The 18199-nt window shown below is 42.3% G+C and overlaps 1 protein-coding gene across 2 annotated transcripts in view; it reads right to left on the bottom strand.

The window, feature by feature from the left end:
* BST1 (bone marrow stromal cell antigen 1) overlaps positions 1-18199 on the bottom strand; it is a 57898-nt gene that overhangs the window by 7853 nt on the left and 31846 nt on the right. For both annotated transcript variants that reach the window (XM_078003173.1, XM_015138084.3), the window contains 5 exons: positions 14058-14140; positions 10554-10630; positions 10115-10207; positions 5545-5631; positions 1962-2021 (listed from right to left, as the gene is read on the bottom strand). In XM_078003173.1, coding sequence (XP_077859299.1) covers positions 1962-2021; positions 5545-5631; positions 10115-10207; positions 10554-10630; positions 14058-14140 — 400 coding nt within the window. The remainder of the gene's footprint in view (positions 1-1961; positions 2022-5544; positions 5632-10114; positions 10208-10553; positions 10631-14057; positions 14141-18199) is intronic.

The following is an 18199-nucleotide window of genomic DNA, read 5'->3' as shown; positions in this document are numbered from 1 at the left end:
GCTTCTGAAGGGAGAATATGAACCTACCCACACCAGATCAAATGAAAGTCTGGCTTCTGTCTAAATGACAGTGGCTTAGAGAAGATAGATGTTTATTTCTCTCTCAGTAACTCTCCAGGGCTGGTAGAGTGACACCATGGTACAGAGGCACCCGGCTTCCTTTTGCTGTGTTGCTCTGCCACGCCCAGTTGAAGACAGCTCACCTCCACATCTTGTGGGCCCATATACCAGCCAGCATAAAAGGAGAAAGGGAATGTATGCCCCTTCCTTTCAAGTGCTAAACCCAGAAATTGCACATGTCACTTGGCCACAGTGGGTAGGGAAGCTAGGATCGTTATTCTTGATAGCCATGAACCCATTTAAAATTCAAGGGTTCTATTACTAAATGAAGAAGGAAGAAGAATTATATGGGGATGACAAGCCAGCTCACCAGGGCATGTGCTTTATCTCTTTCTCTCTTTCTCTTTCTCTATCTTATTTATTTTATTTTATTTTATTTCATTTTATTTTATTTTTTGAGATGGAGTTTCACACTTGTTGCCCAGGCTGGAGTGCACTGGCGCAATCTCGGCTCACTGCAACCTCCACCTACTGGGTTCAAGTGATTCCCCTGCCTCAGCCTCCCAAGTAGCTGGGATTACAGGCATGCACCACCACTCCCGACTAATGTTTTGTATTTAGTAGAGATGGGGTTTCACCATGTTGGTCAGGCCGGTCTCGAACTCCTGACCTCAGGTGATCCACCTGCCTCAGCCTCCCAAAGTGCTGGGATTACAGGCATGAGCCACCATGCCCAGCCTGACTCTCTTAAACTTACTAGTTATTCAGATAAACATAGTATTTTATGTAGTGCACACAGCAAATGCCTAGCATATAGTTGCTGTGCACTCCGATTAGTTCTCTTCTCTTGTAGATGGACGAATGGATCCTGCAGGCATTGATGGTGCACCCACTATGTGCAACTCTAATGAAAAATACTAAGAGAAACACAAAGAGGAAGGCAGAGTGAGGCAGGCAGATGGTACAGAATGAACGACAGCAGGGCTAGGAAAAGTAAAGCACTGTCATCAGATTGTGCACAAAGTCCTTGGGAGCAAAGAGAAGAGAGTTCCTCAATCCACGTGGAGAATGAGGAAAGTCTCATAGAGGAAAGCACACCTGAGGTGGATTGGCAGGACAAACATGATGTTAGTAAATAGATTTCATAAGAGAATTCAAGTGGAGGGATCAGAAATCTCCCGGCCAACAAAAACTGAAATGACAATAATGCGCTATGTTTTACCCCTAAGATTGGCTAAAGTGATATGGTTATAGGTACAGGCACAGATACAGATATGGATGTAGAAAATGCATAGTGTGGAGGAGTGGAGAAGGGGTGCTCCCAGCATAGACTGGTGGTGGGAGTGTATCCTGGCACAGCCTTTCTGAAACATATCAGAATTTTGCAGAACACACCAAAATTTAAAATACACACATTCTTTGACCCAGCAGTTCCATTTCTGGGAATCTATCCTACACAAATACTTGCACAACAGCTTAAAGCATATAATCAAGGATTATATTTCAGTATTGTTTATAATAGCTAAAAAAAACTACTACAACAACATACAAACAAGCCAGCCCATGACTCAGAAGGGATTACATAAAAGGTGGTGTGACCATCCTACAGATTGCTCTACAGCCACTAGCAGACTGGGACAGAAAGTATGAACAAACTTCAAAGGATGGCCGCATTACACCGGCAAGTGAAGAAAGCTCACAGCAGGACGTTATGTGTAGCGTGATTGCTTTTTGTACAAAAACTAAGACAGATACATATAAATAAAAATAATGCCAAACCAGAACCAAATGAGCACACTTACATCTGCGTTTGATAATATGTTCATGTTTGTGAACTGAAAACTTCTGAAAGGAGATGGTTATCTTGGGAAAGAACGACCTGAGTTAAGACATTTACTTACGAATTTAAGGCACAGTCAGGATGAGTGCTGTGGTCCACACACTGTAAGAGCTTCACTGGTCTACAGAAAGAAAATAATATTTAAGGAGTTATTTAAATAACTTTCATCCATGAAACATTTATGGCTTGCATGAAAAGTCCTGGAGATACAGTAGTCTCTGACCTCAAAGAATACACAAACTATTTCCTCTAAAAATATTAGTGGCCCAGCATGGTGGCTTATGCCTGTAATCCCAGCGCTTTGGGAGGTTGAGGCAGGAGGACTGCTTGAGACCAGGAGTTTGAGACCAGCCTGGGCAACATAGCGAGACGCTGGCTCTACAAAAAAAAAAAGTCTAAAAATTATCTGGGTGCAGAGGCTCACGCCTATAGTCTCGGCTACTCAGGAGGCTGAGGCGGGAGGCCCAGGAGTTCAAGGCTGCAGTGAACTATGATCGCACCACTGCACTCCAGCCTGGAAAACAGAGTGAGGACCTGTGTCTAGAAAAAATAAAACAAATAAAAATATTAGCCAGCATTTATCAAGCACTTACTATGTACCAAGACATTTGATTATATCTTCTGTGAGGATCATGTCATTTAATCCTCATAACAACCAAATGGAATAGGTGCTTTATCTTCTCCAGTTTACAATTACAAAGCTGACCACAGTAACCTGCCCAAGTTCTCATAGCAGCAAGTTGAAGGGCTGAACTTGAATTATGCAGGCTGACTCCAGGGCCCGAGCTTCTAACCACTTCTATATGCACATATGACATTACAGTACAACCTGATAAGTACTTTGGGCAGAAGGGTGGACTTGAACCACATGGGTGATGGTCAGCGCTCAGGCATCAGAGAGGAACGCTAACTTTCTGTGCACAGTAGAGGGAGAAGATGTGAAGTTCCAAGGCACCAAGGGTGGGGAAGGGAAGCAGCAATGAAGACAGGAGCCAGGTCTTGGTGGCACATGGGGAGTTAGGTAGGAGACAAGCCTAGACAGGATCTCTGTGGCAGGATCACTGCAGGGGACTATGGAAGAACAGGAACGTGGTACTGTTCTCTCTATGGCATGCCATGTCTTCTGTCCTTGACTCAGCTACCTTTCATTAATGTCTACCTGATGCACATATTTTTAATAAGAGTAATTATCTGTCATTGTGTATGTCCAAAAACAGGCATGGAGTTTCACTGAATCTGATTCAACACAGTGCTGGCAGAAACCAACCGGGAGGTAAGGGAGGCTGTGAAAAGATAAGCCCCCTCCAAAATGGGCAAGCACCTCAGGGAGAACCTTCAACTGATGTGGGGCAGAAGGCAGTGCCACCTGAATTGTGAGGGGCAGGAGGTTCTCACATCTGGGTTGGAGTTGGATTTGTCATGTTAACCCTTGTCACTTTCCCATGTTATACCTTTTATTATATCCTCTCTGCTCCTGACACTAACACAGAAACAACTTATGGGCAGTAAAGAAATGGGAGCTTCCTCGTTTCGTTACTGAGTCAGGCTTGGAAGAGAAGAGCCCTGAGGCCGACTGAGGTGGGGACACCAATGGAGAGGAAGGATATAAGTCCAGACCCAGGGCAGCTGTAAGGGGGAAGGAGACTTGGGCTCTGGCCCGGCTATTACAGCTCAGCCCAATGACATAAAAACAAAGCAAAGCGGTTGTGAATGCAAAAATTTTAGCTACAATTTTCTCCATCATTGAGCTTGTTTTTTTGCTTTGTTTGGTTTGGTATTGAGGGGTTGATGGCAGGGAGTTTGCTTTGTTTTATTTTGAGACCAGGTCTTGCTCTGTCACCTAGGCTAGAGTGTAGTGGCCCCATCATAGCTCACTGTTCCCTTGAACTCCTGGGCTCAAGCAATCCTCCCACCTCAGACTCCCAAGTAGCTGGAACTACGGGTGCATGCCACTGTGCTTGGCTATTGAGCTGTTTTGGAGTAAGAATTGAATTCTTTTGGTTTTTTGAGACGGAGTCTTGTTCTTGTCACCCAGGCTGGAGTGCAATGGTATGATCTCGGCTCACTGCAATCTCCACCTCCTGGGTTCAAGTGATTCTCCTGCCTCAGCCTCCCGAGTAGCTGGGATTACAGGCACCCACCACCACGCCCAGCTAATTTTTGTATTTTTAGTAGAGACGGGGTTTCACCATGTTGGCCAGGCTGGCCTCAAATTCCTGACCTCGTTATCCGCCCACCTTGGCCTTCCAAAGTGCTGGGATTACAGGTATGAGCCACCGCGCTCAGCCAAGAATTGAATATTTTTTAAAATTTACTACTGGAGCTTTTTATTAAGGAAGGAAGAGCTTGGTAGCATGAGGGAAAGAGCATGCTTTAAGGCCATGCAAAGCTGGGTTCAAAACTCAGCTCTGTCACTGAGTTTAAAGCTTAAAGACAGATAAAACTAATAAATGACATTACAAATCTGGAGAGTGGTTACTATGGGGTTGGTGGCCAAAAGAGGCCAATGGGAGCCTCTGGGGATGCTGGTTATGTTCTGTTTATTGGTCTGAGGGCTGGTTGCAGGTATGCGCTAAATGGGGGAAACTTCATCCACCTGTGTACTCATGTTTTGTATATTTTTCTGTACATAGATTATATTTCCAGAAAAGGACATTTCCCTTGTTTTGTTTTTAAGAGGGGGTGATAAACAACATCTAACTTTTGAGGGCATTGGCAATAATATATGAGTAAAAGGTACAGGTAACAGAACAGCCTTGAGGGGCTCCTTGTCTTGAGGAGGCATGGAGTGGGAGGGAGTGGTTCACACATTTAGGGTGCTTTGCTCAGCTGGGAGAATGATCCAGTCCATGGGGCTGCTGGGAAGGCAGAAAGTGGCAGAAAAGCAGGATAATCAAGGGTGTTGGGCAACAAGAGAAGACCACTGACGTCATTTCCACCCTGCGACACTCAGAAATGTTCAAGAAAGCCACTCAGCTTTTGCAGTGTTGGATTTCAGCCCCTTGCAGAATCAGCAGGTCCACAGTCTTGGGGGCTGAGGCAGAGAGAGCGAGAGGCAGGGATTTGAGTCCAGAGATGGCTTGCAACTACCTTAGGGCTGGAGCCAAGTTTTTTTTTTTTTTTTTTTTCAATTACAAGCAAGAAGGCCCATAAATGATATCTGATTATAAGTATATAAAGGGTCTGGCCCATAGGTGCTCACCAAGTGGTAGTTACTATTATTTTCCTATTGGTCTGTGGTCAAGATGTGTCTGTAAATATCTCAAACAAACTCCCACCTTAGCACCTGTCATGCACAAGGATCCCACAGAGATCCAAAGACATAGGAACTTCATTAGTCCCTGTCCTCCCGTGTCTCACTGCACAGTAAGCACAGTGAGGAGAGAACTAGGCATGAGCAAATGAGAAAGTGCTGCTCTGTGTGTCCTTTAAATGCCATGAAGATGGACTCTGGACAGCAGTAGGTGGGGCCCTGGCCAAACCCAGGCCAGAAGGTACTCCTTGCCTCCACACCAAGAGGCCACCCAGAAGACACCACCCCATGGCCTTCAGAGCTGAGAACCAGCAATACCTTTTTGGCAGCCCACCTCCTCCAAAATCACACACCGCCTCTACAAGTACACATTGATATATAGGCCACCTACCGGTAATCATTAATACAGCTGTACTGGAACCCCATGTCCTTCAGCCTCTTTTCTAGGACTTTCATGGTGCCTTCCCCGCAGGATTCCCTAAAACATAAAAATACATAATTAAAAAGTAAGCAAATAAGAGGTGGAAGAGGAAGTTGTTTCTGGGATAATTATAATTTCTTTTGACCATGTGCTCCTGGATATTCTACTCCCAGAAAGAAAAGAGGAATGTCTCTGGTTTAAAGAGGGCTGCTTCTGGTAAACCTGCAGGGCCCAGGAGATGATGCTCTGAAGACCCCAGAACCGGACCTGAAGCTGGGCAGCCGGGAGCGCTGGGAAAGCCAGGGCCAGTGCATGCATGTGGTGTCAGCCACCTGTGTAGTCTGTCCCCAGACAGTGACACATATCTGCAATGTGCTCCAGGGGCTCGGCACATTGCTACCTGCCAATTTGTTCACCCTACACTACAGTATATTCATTTGAAGTTTTAAGTAACCACCAAAACATACAGATTTAAAAATATTAGAAAATGCAAATAAACAAAAATTTTTTAAAATTACCCCAAATCTCACACCCCTAGAGATAGCTGCTGTTAACATTTTGGTGTATATAGGTCTAGACTTTTAAAATATATTTATTTCTGCAAGATTTTAAAAATACAGCAATGGGTCTCTGCTATCCAATGTGTTTTGTAGTCTGTTTTAGGTCCCGTCTGCACACACACACATACAAACACACACACTTCTCTGCCATTATTTTTAGCTCCAGCATGGTCTCCCTTACATAAACAGACCAACACTCATAGAACCCATCCTCTCTTGTTGAAGACCTAGGTCGATTCTTTTATTTCAATGCCATTTACACTAGAACAAACTTTGTTGGTGTGGAGTCCTAATTAGGAAAACGGAGTCAGGCTGGCAGGAGCAGGGGAAAGCAAAAAGACAAAGCAGATAAGCTTTGTCTACCTTCTTCATGGTCCAGGTCTACCTTCTTCATGTAGACCCGTCTACCTTCTTCATGGTCCAGGGCACATAGGATTCCTGCACAAATAACTCACAACCTTCCCAAGGCCACCTATCACCAGACGCTCAGCTGATAGAAAAAGGCAAGTTAGCTCACTGCAACCTTGGTGTTATCAGAACTGCACAAGTGCTCTTCAGCACACAGCACAAGCACCATTCTGTAAAATTCCCAGTAAGCCTTTGTCTCCCTGCAGTCAGCTTGTCTCTTGCTGACCTGCCAGTTGCACCCTTGCAACATATTTTCATACTTTCTCTAATAAATCTGTCTTTCTTTACCTACAACTGTCTTGGTAAATTCTTACCTCCCATGCCACCAGCCCAGACAGTCACTGACTGGAACTTCATTTTCATACACATTATTAATTATTTGTTCCGTTGGTATAAATTCCTGAAAGTAGGTTTTCTGGCATCAAAGATTTGAATCCAGTTTAAGGCTTTTATATGAATGGCCAAATTACACCCTGATAAAGTATGAGAGTGGCAATTTCCCACACTCATACCAACAGTGATTGTGTGTGTGTGTGTGTGTGTGTGTGTTTATTATTATTATACTTTAAGTTCTAGGGTACATGTGCACAACGTGCAGGTTTGTTACGTACGTATACATGTGCCATGTTGCTGTGCTGCACCCATTATATCATCATTTACATTAGGTATATCTCCTAATGCTATCCCTTCCCCCTCCCCCCTCCCCACAATAGGCCCCGGTGTGTGATGTTCCCCTTCCTGTGTCCAAGTCATCTCATTGTTCATTTCCCACCTATGAGTGAGAACATGCGGTGTTTGGTTTTCTGTTCTTGCGATAGTTTGCTGAGAATGATGGTTTCCAGCTGCATCCATGTCCCTACAAAGGACACAAACTCATTCTTTTTTTTTTTTTTTTTTTTTTTTGGCTGCATAGTATTCCATGGTGTATATGTGCCACATTTTCTTAATCCAGTCTGTCACTGATGGACATTTGGATTGATTCCAAGTCTTTGCTATTGTGAATAGTGCTGCAATAAACATACGTGTGCATGTGTCTTTATAGCAGCATGATTTATAATCCTTTGGGTATATACCCAGTAATGGGATGACTGGGTCAAATGATATTTCTAGTTCTAGATCCTTGAGGGATCGCCACATTGTTTTCCACAATGGTTGAACTAGTTTACAGTCCCACCAACAGTGTAAAAGTGTTCCTATTTCTCCACATCCTCTCCAGCACCTGTTGTTTCCTGATTTTTTAATGATTGCCATTCTAACTGGTGTGAGATGGTATCTCATTGTGGATTTGATTTGCATTTCTCTGATGGTGAGTGATGATGAGCATTTTTTCATGTGTTTCCAACAGTGATTCTTACCTGCTTTCAGTAATGGTCACAATCAAGCAGGGAGAATTTACAAATGCAAACAGAGGTAGATACACACCACCACCAACTGTGGTTATTAGGCACGATATATTACAAACAGGACCCTGACTTTACATGAAATGGGATGATAAACAGCCTCACCACCATAAAATTAATAGAGTGGGAGTGTACAGGGAGGAAATGAGCAACTGGAAATTTTTACAGAAGTGGAATTCCAGGCATTACAGGAATGAAGAAAGCACAGTGTTGAATAACATCATTTTTTAGAACTTTGCCAATACCTGGGACAATGCCTTACTCTGGGCCAGGCTCACTACTTAGAATTTTTTTTTCAGTAAGCAATGACATTTAGGCTGCAGGACACCTGGACACAGAGATAAGTGAATGTGTTATTAAAATAACTATAAAGGCTGGGCATGGTGGTTCACCCCTGTAATCCTAGCACTTTGGGAGGCTGAGGTAGGTGGATCACCTGAGTTCAGCAATTCGAGACCAGCCTGGCCAACATGGTGAAACCTTGCCTCTACTAAAATACAAAAAATCAGCTGGACGTGCTAGTGGACACCTGTAATCCCAGCAGTCAGGAGGTTGAGTCAGGAGAATCACTTGAACTCGGGAGGCTGAGGTTGCACTACACTCCAGCCTGGGCAACAAGGTGAAATTCTGTCTCAAAAAATAAATAAATAAATAAATAAATAAATAAATAACTATAAACTGTTTATTTGGATAAAGGCAGCCCAAACCATGCTAAACACAATCAGGTGTTAGCCATGCTGTGTTTAGCTCTTTGCTTATGAGTTTTATTTTTTAAATAAGTTTTATTTTGTATATTTGAGATGTACAGCATGATGTCATTAGATACATATAGATAGTAAATTGGTTATTATAGCAAAGCAGATTAACCATCTATCATCTCACATAGTTACTTTTTTGTGTGACAAGAGCAGCTAAAATCTACTTATTTAACAATAATAATCCCTAATACATTATAATTTTATTAACTATGGTGCTAATATGTTTTCCCTAAAATGTGAGCCAAGAGTCCTACTTCCTTAGATCATGACCTGCACCTCCACCCTGTGGCTCAAATGTACTACCAGGTGCTCTGACTCCTTTTGTAACCTCTCATACAGCAGAAATGATGGGCTGAGATGACGTTGAATGCCAATCCCCTTATCTCATTAGAGGTAGGTTTTGTGCTTCCTCTGACAGATACAGTAAAATAACAAGCAAGTATAACTTCTAGACAGAGCAACTTCTCACAAAAATTAGACCAACGATATGCATTTTTCATGCAAAAATAAGTATAATTTGTCTTCTGAGAAGGGGAATGCAGATCTTGGTATAATTAAGTAGTTTGCAAATTTATCACGATCTATTGCCCAAGGGACAGGGGAAAAATAACCCCTTATATGGTGAGTCTTAGAGAGTCCTGGGGGCTGACACAGACACAGGGAATTCACTGAGGTTCTCCTAAACACTTTCAATGGGACCTCCACTCCTTGGGGTTAGTAATACCTTCCTCCAGGTAGCACAGAGGGACTGTTCCGAAGGACAAGGCCCCAGCTTGTTTCTGAAGCTCCATCATGGCTGTCCAGCTTTATTTAGGCTGTGGCCTCGTTGGCTTTTCTTTAAACCAAATCAATTTAACTTTTTTATCTTGAGTTTGTGCCAGCAGTGCCCTTCACTGCTGAGAAGGATGAGTTTAAGTTTGCATTTACATATAAACTCATGTGGCTTCCCAGAAAATGTGGATCATAAAAGTTTTCTTAACCAGTTATTCAAGACCCAGTTGAAGAGCTGGTTGTTCTCTGAGAATGACATCTTAATTATAGAGTCCTTAGGTTAATTCTGAGAACCACTGGTGAGGGCTTTTGAATTTCAAATGACCAGAAGGAGAAAATGACTTAGACCCTCACAAATGCATAAGGAACTCGCCCATCCAAAGCTACCCAAGTCACTCAGAAAGGAACACCGTCTTTGCTGGCTGAGAAGAATATCCCGGATAAAGGAGGTTTTCTCTCTGGGCTCAGGACTGACTAGTGGCATTCCCAGGAAGTCAAGCTTCTGTCTTTCTCTACCAACCCCGTTAGAAACAAAGAAGGCTGTCATTTCCCCCAAACTGAAAATGTTAAACGAACTTGATCATATCATAATCAAGAAAAACAAATTTGTGCAATTATCATCATCAATATCACCATAACTTACACATTGGGTCCCCCAATTTCATGCATAACCCAGATCTCAATTCGTGTAATCTTTTCCTTCTGGAGGTTTGGAATTTCATAATCTGCAAAAAAACTGAGAAACATTTCTTAAAGCCCTAAAGCAATATGATATTTTTTCCATTTCAGTTTTTAGTTAATTTATCATTACTCTTCTTTAAAAAATAAAGGGCTTTTAGAAGTTTTTCTTCTTTAGCTTTTATTTTTAGTTTACTTTTTATTCCAGTATTCATCAGCTGTTAATGGTTTAACTCTATAGACATGGCTCTGATCACCAGGTCATTCATCTGTTTTGCTTTACCTGAATTTACAGAAGCAAGCATGAGATGGGGACTAGGATAATTTTCTTTAGCCTCTGTTTAAAACAATTAAATAAATATTTGGGCATTCTCTGTTGTGTTTGAATGTGCTGGTGTTCTTACCCTTTGATGGGATAGGCTCCTGTTGGCTCTGAACCATTCAGCATGACGTGGATCACCCCAGAACTATCCTTTGAATACTATGAGAAGAACCAAGTATTTTTAGCAAATAAAGACGTGACATTTTTCTGCTATGAAATGAGCATTTTTACAAATCGTCAGTTCTAAATAATGGCAAGGATATGATAAATGTGGCATTTCATATGGCTTAGTAGAAATGCAAATTGGTTTATTTTGGAAAGCAAATTGCCTTGAAATGTCAAAAAACTCATAGACTCAGTAATCCATGTGTGGGAATCTACCCCAAGAAGATAATAGAAAATATGCAGTATCTTATCAGCTATAATAAAGTAGGTTATGCTCCCTTAGCAAAGAACCTCGAAACTGCAGTGACTTTAAAACAACAATGATTTATATCATGCTCACACTACATGTTTATCACAGGCCCACTGGGGTTTTGTTGCACGTGTCCTCATTCTGGGACACATCTGCAAAATCTCTGATTGCCAGGAAAGGGAGGAGACAGTGACAAATCATGGACCACTTCTTAAAGGCTTCCACCCAAAAGTCACACACATCACTCCCGCTTGCAACTGATTGGCCAGTGTAAGTCACATGTAAATAATTTCATGAGGCAGGGAAGTGCAAACGGTGGGCTCAAAAGACAAGCCAGAATTATCTGGCAAACAGCACTAAGGACTACCAGGAGCATTGTGCACAAAGATGTGTGGTGCAGCATTCTTTGTAATACTGAAATATTATAACCAATACCAAATACTTAACAAGGGGATGGTAAGTAAACTGTGATACTTAAGTGTCTGAAATATTAACCAGCCATTAGTAAAAGTCTACAGTATTTGCAATAGCATAGGAAGTGCTTACTTTCAAAGCAAAATGCAACAGTCGTTGGAGGAGCATGAGCTTTACTGTGTTAAAAATACATGGGCCGAAGTCTAGGATTCCCAACGGAGCGACAGGTCTACAGAAATTCCAAAATCTCCACTTCAAAATACTACTGGAGCATGTAATTTCCCTCATAAAATGTTTATAGTAGAATGAAGGAGGTGTAGAGGTGAAATATGTGGCACTGATGTATAGGTGGCTGGGTTCATTCCCTAGCAAAACGATACTCAATATCAAACAATATACTCCATGTTATCCATGTCTCAGATTGCTTCCAAATAGTGCTAACAGTCATAGTTAAATTCTTAAATGCCAATACCTGGTCACCACTATGCTAAATGGGTTGCCTTTAGGTGGTAGGAATGTGGGTGATTAATTTATATTTTCTGTATGTGTCAATCACTATTATGAGCAGCTATTACACTGACAAAAAGAAAAAAAATATTTTTAAAAAAAATGTGTGCAGAGCCAGGCATGGTGGCTCATGCCTGTAATCTCAGCATTTTGGGAGACTGAGGTGGGCAGATCACCTGAGGTCAGGAGTTTGAGACCAGCCTGGCTAACATGGCAAAAACCTGTCTCAACTAAAAATGCAAAAATTAGCTGGGCGTGGTGACACGCACCTGCAGTCCCAGCTACTCGGGAGGCTGATGTGGGAGAATTGCTTGAACCTGGGAGGTGGAGGTTGCAGTGAGCTGAGAATGTGCCACTGCACTCCAGCCTGGGTGACACAGAGAGACTCTGTCTCAAAAAAAAAAAAAAAAAAAAAAAAAAAAGATAAAAATAAAAATAAAAAGTATGCAGATGCAATGAGGCTGTATAACGTTGTGATTGAAAGTCTGATCTCGAGTCAGCCTGCCTGGTTTCAAATCCTAGCTCCCCTACTTGTCAGTTCCATAACCCTAGTCAAGCTTCTTGACCTCTCTGTACCTTACTTTATTATCTGTAAAATAAGGTATTTTATTACGTTATTACCTGATAAAAGTCTCTGCCTCATATAATTGTCATAAAGATGAAAATATTTGGCCAGGCACAGTGGCTCACGCCTTTAATCCCAGCACTTTGGGAGGCTGAGGCGGGCAGATCACGAGGTCAGGAGTTCGAGACCAGCCTGGCCAATATGGTGAAACCCTATCTCTACTAAAAATACAAAAATTAGCTGGGCATGGTGGCACGCGCCTGTAGTTCTAGCTACTCAGGAGACTGAGGCAGAAGAATCACTTGAACCCGGGAGGCGGAGGTTGCAGTGAGCTGAGATCGACAGAGTGAGACTCTGTCTCAAAAAAAAAAAGATGAAAATATTTAAAATAATAACTGCTAACATTTATTGAATACTTATCTGCTAAGGTTCAAATCTGCTTCTCATCACTATACCACACTAATTCTCCTCATGCTTCGACTACACAGCAAATGCCAAGGGCTCAAAAAATGTGGGCACTAGTATTAGATTTCCATTATAGAATTGGAGGAAGTATAAGGTGGTGGTTTGCAGCACACACTTGAAAGTCTGGCAGACCCACTGGGTAAAATAAATGGTTCCTTTACATGTAATGCTGACATCTCCCCTGAGTTACTGTTTGATCCCACTTTCAGATGAGGACATCTCTGTAGCCTCCCAGTTCTCAATGAAGGGCTCTGGCAGCTGCTGCCAACTGACTGAAGTCTGTGCTCAAGATGAAACCTACAGGTAGTGGGAGCAAATGGTGCTCTCTTGGGGTAGGCAGCAGAGCACAGTAATAAACAGAATATGTTTTATCTGGGAGGGATCCTCTGCTTAGCTCCAAACTGCAGCCACCATGGAGGATTTGGCCAAGGTCCTTCTCACCCTGACTAACAATCTACCTAGTGGACACCTGAGGATCTAGGGTAGAAGATGAGACCAAAAAAGACATGGATAGTCCTGAAATGGGGTTGACAGTGGTGGGCGGAAGTGCCCTGACATCCACCTGGTCAACCTAGCTAATGTTTAATAGTCAACAGCTCTTTGCCAGGCACTGAACTAAGAACTTAACCCTCTTTATTTGTAATCTTTATTCTGATTCTCATGACAGAGAATTCTGTAGTCACTGGCATGCTATAGCTACTGATAGCTGTCATCAGTTCTGGTGACATCATTCTCTGGGAAACAGACCTACCTTCAGGGGACCATTTCTGTGTCTCCAGCTTATCCTCCATCTCCTATCAGTTCCTCTCCCGTTAATATTAGTCTTGTGAACATTTCTGATCCCCACAACTTGATCTCAGGTGTACTAGGGTCTTCCATAAAGCAGGAGTTGCCCCATTTTATGTAGCAATCGAAATCATTGCTTTGAAATACTAATGATAACCATGACATAATGGAAATAATAATGACTAATTAAAAGCCTCATGCATAGTGAACATTTATGGAATGTTTTCTCTGTGCCAGGCACTGCATTAAGCATTTTATTTCCTTAAATTCTCACAACTTTATATAGCAAAGAGCATGAATCATGATGTGGTAAAAGTGGAAAGTGAGGCTCAGAGAAGTTGATTGATGACCTGGGGCCCAGACTCTGAATCACTGTGTTCCATCTCTATGGGTCCCACACACGCTCAACCACTCAGATATCATCCCAGCATTACCTGGATGGATGCCCTTTTCCAAAAGGAATCCACAGGATTATTTTCACAGTCTTCTGATGTAGGGCAGGATTGGTAATCGAGTCCTAAGGGGTAAGTAGACAAACACATTTTATTCCAAAGATTATCTATCTCAGAGAAGAATTAACTTACAATATATCCCAGTTCCATGACACGTACTTAGCCTCCATTCTGTACAATGTGTACAAGTTTAACATCCACAGTTCTTCCCACTTGATCCACAAGGAGCCTAGTGAGGGACCACCTTGTCCATGATACTAAAGACGTTGGTCATTTTTCTCACCACAAATGTGAGGAAGGCAGAGAACTCAATAGCTGGCTAGTGAGTGAGCCTAGCTGACCACTGAGCCTCAGCATATTAGCTGGGTTATTTCTCTCCTGGAGCACTAGTAAAGTAATGTTTAAAAACCCACAAACAGCAACAAAAACCCTTTGCTTTATTGGGAGAAGTGCCGTCTCCAAAAATTAAATCGTTAGCCATTATCTTAGTAGTAAACGCAAGGAAAAAAAAGGATTAAGAGCGATAATGCTTAGCCAGAGAACAGAAATTTTATACAATTGAAAAATATACAAAATGTCAAAATATATTACATTTAAAAATGTTTAAGGACAGATTAAAGACCCCAGCAGATCAATGGGATGTGGAACATGCTTACCATATACTCTATAAAGAAAAAAAATTTCTGATTTACAAGTTGACCTCATATTCCTAGCAAGAACTGCTATTAATGGCATTATTCATAATAGCCAAAATACAGAATCAATCTGTGTCCATCAACTGATTAATAGACAAGAAAATAGACCGAGCACAGTGGCTCATGCCTGTAATCTCAGCATTTTAGGAAGCCGAGGTGGGTGGATTACCTGAGGTCAGGAGTTCAAGACCAGACTGGCCAACATGGTGAAACCCCATCTCTACTAAAAATACAAAAAGTAACTGGGTGTGGTGGCATGCACCTGTAGTCCCAGCTACTCAGGAGGCTGAGGCAGGAGAATTGCTTGAACCTGGGGGGCGGAGGCTGCAGTGAGCTGAGATCGTGCCACTGTACTCTGGCCTGGGCGACAGACAGAGACTCCATTAAAAAAAAAGAAAATATGGCATATATACATAACGGAATACTATTGAGCCATTTGCAACAACATGGATGAACCTGGAGGACATTATGTCAAGTGAAATAAGCCAGGTACAGGAAAACAAATATTGCATGATCTCACTTGAAAGTGGAATCTTCAAAAGCAGATGTCATAGAAGTTGGGGGTAGAATAGTGGCTACCAGAGGCTGGGAAGGGGAATGGATAAGGGAGATGGGAAGAGGCTGGTCAACAATGTTACAGTTACATAGGAGGAATAAGCGCTGGGGCTGTAATGCACAATAGAGTGGCTATAGCTAACAATAGTGTATGCATATTTCAAAATAACTAGTAGAGAGGATTTTGAATGTCTCACCACAAAGAAATAGTAAATGTTTAAGATGATGGATATGCTAATTACCCTGATTTGATTATTACACAATGTATATATGTATCAAAACATCACATTGTATGCCATAAATATATATAATTTTCATCTGTCAATCAAAAATAAAATAAAAATAAAAATTTGAAAAAAGAACCAAGGCCAGGTACAGTGGCTCATGCCTGTAATCCCAGTGCTTTGGGAGGCTGAGGCATGAGGATTATTTGAAGTCAGGAGTTCAAGACCAGCCTGGGCAACATGACAAGACCATATGTCTACAAAAATAATTTTAAAAACAGCCTAGTGTGGTGGTGTGTGCCTGTAGTCTAGCTACTTAAGAGGCTGAGGCAAGAGGATCCCTTGAGCACAGGAGTTCAAGGCTGCAATGAGCTAGGATCACACCACTGCATTCCAGCCTGGGCGGCAGAGTGAGACCCTGTCTCAAAAAATAACACTGATTTTAAAATAAAAATAAATAAAATAAAAAAGAGCTGCTGTCAATGGTTTGGGTTTGCTATTTTCTTGACTTTTTTCTGTGTGTATATTTTCATAGATGTATTGTGTATATGTGTTTCTATTTGAATAGCCTCATACCTATCACAGGGTTATGTAAGTTTATTTTTCGCTTAAAAATATGCCTCTTTCTGGGTCAATAAATAAAAAACCTCATCACCATTGCTACTGGCCCCACAGGATTCCATGACATACACATACAGTTATTTGGCTGACCTGAACTGCTGGAGTTCGCTTCTTTCTGACACAAAGAGCCCTGATAGGAGGGCATAGATAGAAAAGGGCAGCGAAGTGAGGAAGAAATAACTGGTGGTTTTCTGGAATGCTCTTCCTTTCTTTATGTGTTTTTCATCACATTCCTCCCCTCCTTCTCCCCACCCTCTGCAGCATCATCAAACAAAAACTTCCTGGAAATTCTCCATTGAAAGATTGGCTGTGTCCATTTGACCTGGAACCTGCAATGCTGCCCATCTCACTCACAGTGAAAAGCAGAGGCCTCACAACATCCTGTGCCACCAGGCCCTCCTTTATTCCTCCAGCCTCATAGCTTGCATTTTCCTCTTTGCCCACTGTCCTCTTTGCTGTTAAATATGTCACACATGCTCCCACCTCAGGGTCTCTGCAATTGCTGTTCTCCCGTCAGAAAATGTTCTTTCTCATCTCGTTGTTCAAATATCAGCCTCTCAGTGAGGTTTTCCTTAGGCATCTAGGTAAAAATGCAACACTTTCCTCTCCCCAGCCCTCCACTCTCAACCTTTTTTGTCCTTATTACCTGTTTTATTTTTCTCCATAGTCCTTATAATCTTAAGACAGACTATATATTTCACTTGCCTGTTTATTGTTTTTTCTGCCCTCCTATAATGTAAGCATGGGGTATTAATTTCCTCTTTCATTCTCTGCTGTGTTCCTACTGTCTAGAAGATGAGGGTCAAGCACATAGTAGACACTATAAATTTTAGTTTGATGGACAAATGGAGCAGAAATAAACAGAACTGATATCAGGTTAACTCTTTTTTTTCGTTTTTGTGCCGAGTCTCACTCTGCTGTCCAGGTTAGAGTGCAGTGGTGTGATCTCACCTCAGTGCAACCTCCATCTCCAGGGTTCGAGGGTTTCTCCTGCCTCAGCCTCCTGAGTAGCTGTGATTACAGGCATGCACCACCACACTTGGCTAATTTTTTTGTATTTTTAGTAGAGATGGGGTTTCTTCATGTTGGCCAGGCTGATCTCGAACTCGTGACCTCAAATGATCCACTCACCTTGGGCTCCCAAAGTGCTGGGATTACAGGCGTGAGCCACCATGCCCGGCCTGATATTAAGTTAACTTTTGAAGTGACTCTGATACCCAGGAAGGATCTCCAGTCTTCATGATGGGAACACTCCCTCACCTCCTTTCCTTGCTAGCGTCCCTCCTGAAGCTTCCCTGATGCCCTGGTGAGGCTGGTGTCTCACTCTGCTACTCCTCAGAACACCATTTTTCCTGCATTATATCACTCGAGCTAATGCCCCCCATGAGACTATAAGCTCCCCGAAGATAGGGACTGCTGTGTCTCCAGCTCCTAGCACCACGGTTGGATGAATGAGGAGAGTTTGCAGAGCATTCAGGCCAGCTCTTGTGACTCTAACTTTCCTTGTAACTTGGATCTCGAAATATCTGCCGGCGGCCTGGAGTGGTGTTAAAGAGCACAGGCTTCAGAATCCATCAGGACAGGGCTGAGACCCAGCCTTACCACTTCCAGTCATTTAACCTCTCTAAGCCTCAGCTTCCCCCTCTGGACAAGTGAGGATAGTAAGGCAGAGTTGTGCAAGCTTGAGAAAATGGGCTGTGGAGTCAGACTGTCTGCTGCTTACTAGCTATGCCCCCCGAGCAGTTTTCTTAATCTTGCTGTGCCTCAGTTTCCTCATTTATCAAAATGGGGATTATGATAGGATCCCATGAGGCTGTTGTGGGCATTAAATGAGTGTATATATATATATACACACACACACACTCATTTATATGTATATATGTGTATACACACACACACACACACACAAAGTGCTTAGACTGGCACCCGCAAAAGATAAGTATTCTCCAGTATTGTTATTATTAACTATTCTTGTCACTTATTTCAGAGGACTTGGAGAGGATCAAGTGAAATAAATGCATATGAAAGC

Source organism: Macaca mulatta, chromosome 5, assembly GCF_049350105.2.
Source record: "Macaca mulatta isolate MMU2019108-1 chromosome 5, T2T-MMU8v2.0, whole genome shotgun sequence".
Taxonomy (NCBI): domain Eukaryota; kingdom Metazoa; phylum Chordata; class Mammalia; order Primates; family Cercopithecidae; genus Macaca; species Macaca mulatta.
This window is presented reverse-complemented; position numbering and strand designations above follow the sequence as displayed.